Genomic DNA, 11,060 nt, shown 5'->3' with positions numbered 1-11,060 from the left:
TAATGCTTAAAAAAAATAGAACTAGATTTAAAACTAAAACTTAAAACTAGAAGTAGAAAACAAATCCATTTACTAGAAATATTTAGAATTAAAACAAGAATTAAGGTTATAAAACTTAAGATTAAAACTAGAATTATGTAAATTTAAATTAGAGTAAAACTTAAGATTAAAACTAAAATTATGTGGAATCAAAACTAGAACTAGATATAAATCTTAAGATTGAAACGAGAACTAGATAGAAAACAATAGATTTAAACTAGAATTATGTAGAATTATAAAACTAGAACTAGATATAAATCTTAAGATTGAAACTAGAACTAGATACAAATAAAACTTGAACTATAGATAGAAAACTAAAGCTTAAAACGAGAACTGTGTAGAATAAAAACTAGAACTATATTAAACCTTAGGACTTAAACTAGAATTTTGTAGAATCAAAACAAGAATCAAATAGAAAACTAAAGATTTCATGTAGAACTAAAATAGAAACCTAAGCATTACATGTAGAACTAGATAGAAAATCTAATATCTCCAAACCTTCGAGTGAACTTGGAAGAAAAGTTCTAACCTGCCCATCTGTTCCCCTTCTCTCCCATCTGGAAATAATCCCGCAATTCTCCAACTATGCCTGAAACAGAAGATAAGATCAGAATGAATAAAATATCTGGCGCCGAGGATAAAAGTCATCAGTCTTCCTCAGGCTCTCCTTCTGTAAACATCTCTCCTTATAATCCTATGGAGTATAAACTAAGACTATGGTCTCCTGATCAACTATTTATTTCTCATTTTCATTTTTCGGACAGATGATTCACAATATTCTTCTTTTGTAAATATATAATGAGCAAAACATCTAATGGATCAGGTAAAAATTATTTAATTTAATTACTTCTCCCTTCTTTGGTAGGTCAATTCTGATTTAGATATGTACATTATAATGTTCTTATGTAATTTTATTATCAAAATCTTCAAAAGTATATTTTTTAATTGATCTTTTTTTAATTTAACACATTTTCCACAAAAATGTATATTCATGTATATAAAAATTGATAAATGAAAATCATAGATAAACTTTGATATATCAAATTCAAAGGGTTTCTAGAACTAAGTTCAAAGTATTTTATTGTTGGACGAATCTTCATTGATTATTCTAAAGATTTCCTACTCTGAGCAGTCGCTTGCAATTTCAAGATCCTAATTTCTAATTTGAGGGTTCGCCTAATTTTTAAAGTTTGGGACCCGCAATAATCGAAAATACTATTTATGTTAAATGTTAGATACAAAAAGCATCCTGATTGAAAGGAGTTGAATCTTTGCCACACATCCTGATTTTCTAACCCCAAATCGTTTTAACTTGGTTTTAGCCCAATATGTCATAAACCAAAGATATTTTAATCTCTGAATTTGAGTTTGTGGCAATTACTAAATTCCTTTGTTGAAAATAAAATGCTTCTAGTATAAAACAAATGAAAGATATCAAGATTCATCCTAGATCAGTACACAATATTTAGACAGAAAATAACATAACTAGGGAATAAAAAGCCATCCCAATTTGAAATATAAAGCTCATTGGAATGATCTTATGACTTTAGAAAGATGAAACTTTAACTTAAGGAATTGTAACTCATTTGAAATAACAAAATCCTCCAATTCTTTCAGTATAGAACACAATTAAGCTAGAACTAGTCGAAAAGGTTCTCTAAATAAACCATATCGTTTTACAGAAAATCTCGTTTTTTGTAAACTTCGTAAGTTTTGGAAACATTTTTCGTAAAATTTAAAAACCGGGTTTCGAAAATTCTCTATGATCATTTTGACATAAATTATAAATATTTCTGACCATAGAGTAATTAAACGAAGAGGTGAAGCTCATCTAAGATGTACACAACCGACCTACCCATTAATTTATTATTAGAGTGGTCGGTTGTATATATCAAGATATGTTTACGTATCTAACACTGTACACTTGTATCTAGAGTGATCGTATTTCTAAGGGGTGGTTTTATGTAGATATTTGAATATTAGTATTGATAATTAGATAGACACTTAACATGGATTTAAATAAAGAAAAAAATCTGAAAATTGGTCAATTCCATAAAATCCCCCATAGAAATACGATCACTCTATAAACAAGTGTACAGTGTTAGATACGTAAACATATCGTGATGTATACAACCGACCACTGTATTAATTAATTAATAGGGAGGTTGGTTGTGTACATGTGAGCTAAGCTTCACCTCTTCGTTTTATTATTCTATGTTTCTGATCCTCACAAAGATCTTTAATCGAGTCATAATTTTGGTCATTTGTATGTTCCTTATTCCAAAAAGTGTATGTTCAAAAAAGGGGTACAATACTTTTGAGTTTTTAATTTTATCAAAATATTCGTGAACATTATTGTCAAATCAAAGAATCGGTGTTAAATTTGTATTTTCAGAGTTTGTGTCGTGTCTCCCGAGTGTTGGAAACGATAGCTGTTCCACTATTAGTGAAGGGGGTTGGAGCCCTGCTGGAACCTTCTCCTGGATATCTGAGTCCTCTAGGAGTTGGAACCGAAGAGGAAGTGAATCCTCAGCCCTGAGACAGAACTCAAGTTCGGTTCAATTCTCCGGGTCTGTCCCAACCATATCATTCCTCTCTCGGTCCTTAGGTTTAGGTTCGGCCAGTAGAGGACAGATGCAAGCTGGTTTCAGATCTGATGATACTAGCTCTTGGTGCCCTGGGAGTAGAAGAAACAGTGACTTCCAACCCCAAGGAGGCAGTTTGTATAGTTTTGGATCTGAAAGTACAAGTACCAGTACAAACAACTTAAATGGTTCCAGCAAGGTTGAAAATAGGCAAGAGATGGAGTGCAGACAGGTTTTTTTCGACTGTGCATTATAACCTCAATATTTTTCCTAAATAAATGTGTTAAATTTTTACCTTTCTATTTAAAAAAAAAGTATCGAATTTCCGAATAAATCTTTTCTAAATGTTATCTCAGGTTAGAAAATTAAACAATCTTACAATATTACAATATACATTAAAACCTTTGTCTGATCATGAATGAATCAGATATTTTTTTTTTTTTGCTAAAAATGGATAAATCTGAAATGTGGGTTCTCTGTGGAAGTTGCTTGTAGATTTTTAGTAATAAAAACAACCATGTCTGAAGTCTAAAGAGGACTGACGAATTCAATGTTTATTTAAACTGCAAACAATACTATGGAAACTGACCAATAGGAGACGAATTAAAGGGAATGCGAACAAATTATGAATACTTTTAAAGACAATATTTACTAGTTTCAACGTTCTGCATATATTTTTATTTGTATGTAGGTGGGCACACAGCTGCCAAAGTTATGTTAGCTATAGGTGGGCAAACAGCTGGACCAAAGTGGCTGAAATTGTGTGACAGAACCCATGGGTTCCTTGGGACTAAAGGGTGTCCCACGAAACATGAAAGTTGGTAAATAGTTTTGAATGTCGTCTTCCATACACTGTATTAGATATTAAAGACTGTTTTCAGTTTATTTCGTTTAAAGAATCTTTTCCACAAGTATATTTTACTGTGAAGTTAATTTTACTATAATATGACTACTATATAATATTTTTTATTGTCTTTGGTATTAAACAACTTAACAAATTATAGAAGAAGACATTCTATTTACCAACTGTCATGTTTCGTGGGACACCCTGTAGGTGAAATTTTTTTAAAATATGAATCAAAATCCAATTTTTAAAATTTTCAACATTTTTTCTTTTTCAAAATTAATTTTCGACGGTCACTTTAGCTATGTTAGCTATATAACTATAACTCCTAACATCGACTGTGTAATGTATTGTAACTGCATTGTATATGTAAATACAATTTAAAATGTATCAAATATAAAATGCCACTGGTTTTACCCAATTAAAGAGGCGGAAAATCCAAAAGTTGGCGGAAAATCCAGAAAGTTCTAGATTAGGCTGTCTACGTCGTGTTTGGTCAGTAGGTTTCTTTCTCAGATTCTTAATTTTTTTAATTTTTATTATAAACAGGCTTTCATAATAAATAAATAATCTTATTAAAAAGTTTTAAAATCTAAATTAAGAAATTCAGACGAAAGATGGGGGAAAAATCATATCAAGTGTGTTTACGTTGCTAACGGGGTTACCTGTTGATATGTCTGATATATTGTAAAAATATTAAACATGGTTCGGTTGAGTAGAGTCGGGGGGAAGTTAAAATCAATAGAACCTAGGTGATACAGACAACAGAGGAAACATTAAACCTTCATATATACCCACCCAGTAACCACCAGTATTAAACAACCCTTTACACGTAGTAGTTGGTTTTATGAGTAAAAAACAAACGAAGCAGGCGTCTTCTCCACGCCGATGGGATGAACTATCAAAACAGCCCGAGGCCAAGTGGATAAAGATCTATGATCAGAATGACAAGTATGATACTAAAGGAACCACTCTACTAGTTTCTCCTAGAGTTGTCAAAGATTTTGATCATTTTGTTGATCATGTTAATGACAAGCTTAAACCTGGTGTTGGAGCCAGGAGAATATATACCTCTATGGGAGGTACAGAGGTTAAAAGTCTCGATGAACTTCAACCTAACAAAGAGTATACTGCGGCCCGCCGAAGATTTAAGAAACGAAAACCTCTTTCTCCCCGAAAGAACTCAAAGAAAGGTTCGGCGGGCAGCTCTGAGGGATATCATTCAAGCGAAGATTTGAAAACTAAAAATGCAAATGGACGCCAGACTCTTATGGAAAGACAAGCTTTATTCGCGAAGAAAAGATCTGAATCTGAGCCCCCCGTGTCCAATAGGAATAAAGTCAAAGATGATTCCCCGCTCTTCAAAAAAAGTCCTAGAAAACCAAAGTTCCTTGATGTCACCCCTCACAATGGTGGCAAAAAGAAGAAAGAGATAAAAGCATCTCCTGCTAAAAAAGTTGCAACTGCCATAAAAGCAACAAAAACAAATCCAACTTCGAATAAGACCCCAATCAAGTTTGCAGGAGCTAGGGAGAAAACACCACCAGGGAAAAAGCGAATGGCTTTTAGGGGTCAGTATATTTTTGTTTCCGATGACGATGATTATGATTACGATGAAGACAAAGACAACAGAGCCGGAGACAAAAAAGGGTCCGATGATGATGAATATGATGATTATGATACTGATTCAAAGAAACCAGCAGCTTTTGCGTCAAGGAAGAAGAGCAACGCTTCATTAAAGAGTACTACAACAAACAAAAGTTTTGCATCAGCTAGATCTAAGGCCTCCTCAAGTTTATCTACCAAAAGTAAAAGAGACAAAAGTGATGAAGAATATTCTGATAACTCTGATGATGACGCCAAAGGTAACAAATCAGCAATTAGTAAAATTAGTAAACAATCAACAAATCACCTGACAGCCAGTCGCAGTCCCTCTAAGTTGAATTCAAGATCAGCTGGAAGTACTAAGTCCAAGGCATCAGCTGGAAGTACTAAGTCAAAGGTTAGTGCAGCATCTCGTAGAAGCTCGAGGAAGCCTTCAGATGCTGGATACAACTCAGACAAAAGTAACAAATCTGCAGCTTTAAACAAAACCTTCAACAACAGTAAAAAATCATCTCTCTCAAATTCAGACGATAGTGATAATGATTCTGATGATAGTAAAAAGACCAGCAAGAACTCCGACAGTGACTCTGACAGTAAAAAATCCGCCAGATCAAGATTAACTACAAGGAAGAGTATTGGAGGAGCAAAGTCTAGAAATAATTCCAAAAGTGATGATTCAGATGGGAAAAAATCTACGAAATCAAGACTCACCACCAGGAACAGCAATAAGTCAAGAAATAACTCCGACAGCGATGACTCTGATGGGGGGAAATCTACGAAATCAAGACTTACCACTAAAAAGAGCATTGCAGGAAGCGCTAGATCTAAAAAAGATTCTGACAGTGATCAGGACTCTGATAGCGGAAAGTCTACAAAATCTAAGTTGTCTGTAAACAGATCTACAAAAAGTGGAAAATCTAAAAAAGATTCTGACTCTGATGATGGCAGAGCTGCAAGCAGAATCAGCAAGTACAGCAAGTTCAGTAAGTTCTCTAGTAAGGAAAGTAAAAAGAAGGATTCAGGTTCAGATTCAGAGGAATATTCAGAATATGATTCAGATAATTCAGATTATGATAAATCTAGGTAATTCTTTATAATCTAATGATAATTAATAATGATAAAAATTCATATTTAAATGTTACAGAAAAGGCGGAGACAAAAAATCTCAGCTGTCAAAGAATGGAGCAATAAAGTCAGGTAAGGGTTCATTTTCTTTGAATTTATATAAAAGGAGTTGAGTCTTTGTCAGAAACTAAAATTTCCTTATTCTTATATCTTTGCAACCTGCATTGATTTAAACCTTTGATATTTCAAACTTAGATTATTTGATCTAACAGAATCCATAGTTTGAAATATCTAAGGTCAACGACATTGGGCTGCATAGAAATAGGGAAAGTTAGATATTTTGTGGCCAAGAATAATTGTTTGGTTTGAATTATTATAGATTTAGCTTGAATTGCTTTGAAAGTTTGAATTCTTAAGACAGGAATTGAGTCTTTGCCACAAACTCTGATTTTCTTATCCATATATCTTTGTATTTCAATATCGTAGACTTTATATATTTCAAACTTTGAACTGTGTTAAATGTAAAAATCTAAGTTTGAAATATCAAAGGTTTACTTCAGGTTGCAAAGACATAGGGATTAGAAAATTAAAGTTTGTGGCAAAGACTCAATTACTTGGCAAATATGTCTGAAAAATTAATATGTATCTACGGCAAATGATATTTGTTTGTTCTTGTATAACATAATTCTACTCCTAGGCCCTGGGAGTCCATACAGAGCTAAATCAATCGCGGGAAGAGCAAGCACAGTACCAGATACCCCAGATACTAAGGTAATAACATACCATATAAACCTGACGCCTCAGATACCAAGGTAATGTTATACCAGATACCCCAGATACCAAGGATAATGTTATACCAGATACCCCACTATATCATATATACCAGATAACAAAGTAATACTGTACCAGATATTCTAGGTATCAAGATAATAATATACTAGATACCCCAAATTCTTGGTAATATTATACCAGATTCCCATATACTAAAATAATTCTATACGAGATACTAAGGTAATATGTACTATACCAGTTACCAAGGTAATATTATTCCAGAATTAAACCCTAGATACCCAAAAGCTATTATTTGTTGACATTAGTTCTACTAAGTCTAGCGTAAATGGTTCCTTTTTGTATTTCTATGCATGATATGCATAATATTTAAATATTCGGAAAAATATTGCCAAGCAAAATTTGATTATTTTATTTAAAATTAAAGCGTATATTTGTAATCCGTGGCCGAATTTAAAGAATTTAAGCGGCGGTTTAAATATGGTTGGTTCCACTTAAAATTGTATCAAATATTTCAAGATTTAAGCCGGCGCTTAATTTAAACCAGGTTTTGGCGGATTTAAACCGCGGCTCAAATTCTTTAAATTCCATCTCCGTTCTCACAAATTTCACTCATAAAATTGTGTTTAAACAAAGATAGAATAACTTGCTTATGTTTAACAATGAAAAAATTACAATTTCAATTGGCCTTCATTGTAGAAGTTTCTGGTTTGTTGGGCCAAGAATCCATGGTTTTATTTAATGGTTTGATATACAGCTTTCCCCTTTTATACCTATGATACTATATAACGATATTCAGAAATAACATGACCTTGTTTCAATATAAAATATTAATATTGGGGCAGAACATTCCAGACATTAATTTGGAATTCAGAGGTTTGGAATTGGGAAACTAAATCATGGTGGGTTTCTTTGTGAACAAAGTACCAACATTTTCTTTGATTCAATTTAAAAATATTATGATAATAATATATAATATTATATTGGCATAACTTTCCAATCATTCCGATAGAGAATAAAGATCGTCCAAATTAAATCAAGATTGGTATCAAAAATTATGAATTTTAAAAAAAGTTTGGTTTTTAGCCTTGAATCAAACTATTTTTAATTTTACATTTTCGAATAAATAGTTTCACCTTTATCAAATATATTTGAACTTGGTCCCATAATTTAATTTTAGACAAAGTTTTTATTCAAATATAATTCGTGATTTCAAGCCCTTTTTTGATATCAAAGAGTACCATACTCGATTCACAACGTTATCCATTGAATCTTTTCTAATTGAATATTCAGTTAATGAAGTAGTAATCTCTGTTTGTTTGTATGTCCGATCCATAGAGAATAGAATATATATTAGAGGGGAATTTAGAGAATCTCTCAGTATGCATTTTTTCAGTCCCTTTCAGCCTGAAAGGGAGTTCAAAGTGTACAATAAATGTTCACAAATTAAATGCAGTAGAGTACATTAATACAGTATGTTCCCTAGACTATTCATTTCAATTTTGATTTTTTTTAAAGCTGTTTAAACTTTATAATGAATTAGGTGAATAAAAAACATCATTTGATTTATAGTTATAATGGAAAATCGTCGTTTGTAAAGTGTAAGGTATAGAGTCTATGTGAAATGATCATTGGTCAATTATTTGGTTTTCTTTTAACATTAATTTTAGATTTTCTATAAAATGATATTCCAGGGCCCAAAAGGTTATATAGCATAAATATGTGATGTACACCTGCAGTATGGAAACAGAACAACAAAATGACCGTTTTACACTTTTTTGTAGTAAATTCCCCTCTAATATATATTCTAAATTCTATGGTCCGATCATAACTAATTGAACCTCTGAACCGATTTTCCTCAAACTGTAATTGGGGAACTTAGCAGAACGATGGAAATGGTTTTTACCCAACGAGGTTATACTTTTATAGAGCAATATTTCCTTGTTAATTAACTGTTGTGAGAAAACTCAGTAAAATTTAAGATACAAAACCTCCCCATGCACTTGTACTCCGAAAGCGTACTTCATATTTGATATTTGTACTGTATCATTAGGCCATAATCTCGTAATATCCTTTATCAGTAAACTATACTAAGTGTACACTCAGGCTAATACACACGGTTGAGGTAGCTAAGATCCAGCCCCCCTGTTTTTACCTGGTTTCAAAATTCTAAGTTGAGTAGTTTATAGGGAAAACTCCAGGCAAAGCTGGGTTCCCAATCTAGTAATAATTCTTAATATTGAGTGGAACTTGAAATCACGTGACAGCTCTTTTGAATTGTAAATTAGAAAATAAGATTTATTAAACCCGCTGTAAAAAATATTTTCCTTGTTCAGGTGAATACCCCTGTTGACCTGCGAGCTGCAAGCGAGGTGGATGACGACGACTACTACTCCGACGAGTCCAACAAGTCCGATAAATCGAGCAGATCGCGTGCAACAACAAAAACCAAAGCTACTGTAAAAACTAGTTTTAGTAAACGTTAAGAACATCATTGTATGAAGATCAATTTCGAGTTTAAACAAAAATGCTGAACTGTTTCCAATTAGTTTTGACAATGCTTTTTTATTTTAATCAATTATGAATAGTTTTATTGTGTTTTCAATATGGATAATACGTCAGTAAACCTATCGCTTATAAAAATAATTGTAAAGAGTTTTCTCAAAAAAATTTAATATTATTTTTGAATAAGCATATATAGTTACAAAAAATTCTAAAATTAAACAAAAAATTTTAATTTGATAAAAATTTGATTTTATATTGTAGCGAAGAACGGTTTTGCCATTTTTGATCAGTAGAATTTCAGTTATCCTCGTGCTAAAGAAAAAAATGGTTGTCAAAGTTTTTTTTTTTATAAAATCTGATTCGAGAAAATAAATTTCTAATTATTTTCATGACTTTTGATTCTTCAACTTTTTATGTCAACAATAAAAATGTGACTTTATGAGACCTCACAACCTGTAAAACTGTTAAGTTTAAGAAAACCCTGCGCCTTAAAAGATACATACTCGAAGTTTTGAGTGTCTTCCTGATTAAAAAGTTCCAATCCCCGATTCACAACGGTAATCTTAACCTTTACCTTGAGCAAAAATGAGGAAGATATCGTCGATTTTCTTTTCCATTAGGGGATGATTTGGATGATTTCTATCAAACTCCTTCTTTTTCTAAACTGCAAAAATCCCCAAGGCCCACTAGTTATAACCTTTAAAAAAACAACTGTTCAAAAATTTTCCTAAAGAAAACAGGAAATTTTAATAAATAATTGAAAGGATTTTAAAATATTTAAAGGGAAACATTGCGAATATGTATACAGCTAAGCATTATTATGAGCAAGGTATGGAGAGCTGGGTCTGTGGAATCACTATACAGCGCTACCGATTGTTCATCTCCCTAATGTTCAAAGTAAAATATAAACAAGTCCCTCTCCCCTTCTCCTTACCATCATTTCTGAATATTAGGGTTTAATTTATGGATATTCGTTTGAGGAGATAACTTTTCTTCGAAATCTCCCATGGCTTTTTCTTCCAACCAAATTTTCTCTTTTCTTTTCTATTCTACTTTCTAATCCGTATATCTTTACATCCAGATGTCGTATACCTTTATGTTTTCAAATTACTAAATCTGGTAAATCAAATTGTGAAAGTTTGAAATTGAAAAGTATTACAACATCAGGTAGTAAAAAAATTAGATTTGGAGACGATAGACAGCCAAGTCCTTCTTGTGCAATAAATGTATTGGACATTGCAGAACCTATATATCTTCTGAACAAAGAAATAGAAAGTGTTTAATATGAATAAATATATTTCATAGATATAAATTATTGACCTGTTTTGATTATGAACAAGTGCGATAAAGCTAGAATTAGTTGCAGGTGGTAAACCTACTGGACACACATGTACTTCTGACCGAATAGTCGGTACTTCGCAAATATCAAGTTAACATGTCTTTATAGTTTATTCTAAACATTTTATTTTCGATGAAATTTTTTTGGGAAATTCGATCTTTATAAATATTTATTTTATTCATCTTTATCAAGTGATAACTTCAGATAAATTCGAGATTTGACGAGTGTTATATTTTAACAAGCGTAAAAAGTCTGAGTAAAATGAGTATAAATTACAAAAAAAAAACAT

The 11,060-nt window shown here is 32.0% G+C and overlaps 2 protein-coding genes across 2 annotated transcripts; both read left to right on the top strand.

The window, feature by feature from the left end:
- The first annotated feature begins 674 nt into the window (after positions 1-674).
- On the top strand, positions 675-2,918 carry LOC111718470 (uncharacterized). Its single transcript, XM_023494085.1, has 2 exons — positions 675-862; positions 2,435-2,918. The coding sequence occupies exons 1-2, from the start codon at positions 838-840 to the stop codon at positions 2,878-2,880; spliced, it is 471 nt and encodes a 156-aa protein (XP_023349853.1). The 5' UTR covers positions 675-837; the 3' UTR covers positions 2,881-2,918.
- A 777-nt stretch (positions 2,919-3,695) lies between these two features.
- LOC111718464 (dentin sialophosphoprotein-like) lies at positions 3,696-9,421 on the top strand. Its single transcript, XM_023494075.1, has 4 exons — positions 3,696-6,156; positions 6,218-6,270; positions 6,836-6,909; positions 9,264-9,421. Exons 1-4 carry the CDS (start codon positions 4,316-4,318, stop codon positions 9,411-9,413), a joined length of 2,118 nt encoding a protein of 705 aa, XP_023349843.1. The 5' UTR covers positions 3,696-4,315; the 3' UTR covers positions 9,414-9,421.
- Positions 9,422-11,060: the final 1,639 nt, after the last annotated feature.

The sequence above is a fragment of the Eurytemora carolleeae genome, unplaced genomic scaffold, assembly GCF_000591075.1.
Source record: "Eurytemora carolleeae unplaced genomic scaffold, Eaff_2.0 scaffold22, whole genome shotgun sequence".
NCBI classification, from domain to species: Eukaryota; Metazoa; Arthropoda; class Copepoda; order Calanoida; family Temoridae; genus Eurytemora; species Eurytemora carolleeae.
The sequence above is the reverse complement of the archived record's forward strand: the minus strand, read 5'-3'. Positions and strand labels throughout refer to the sequence as shown.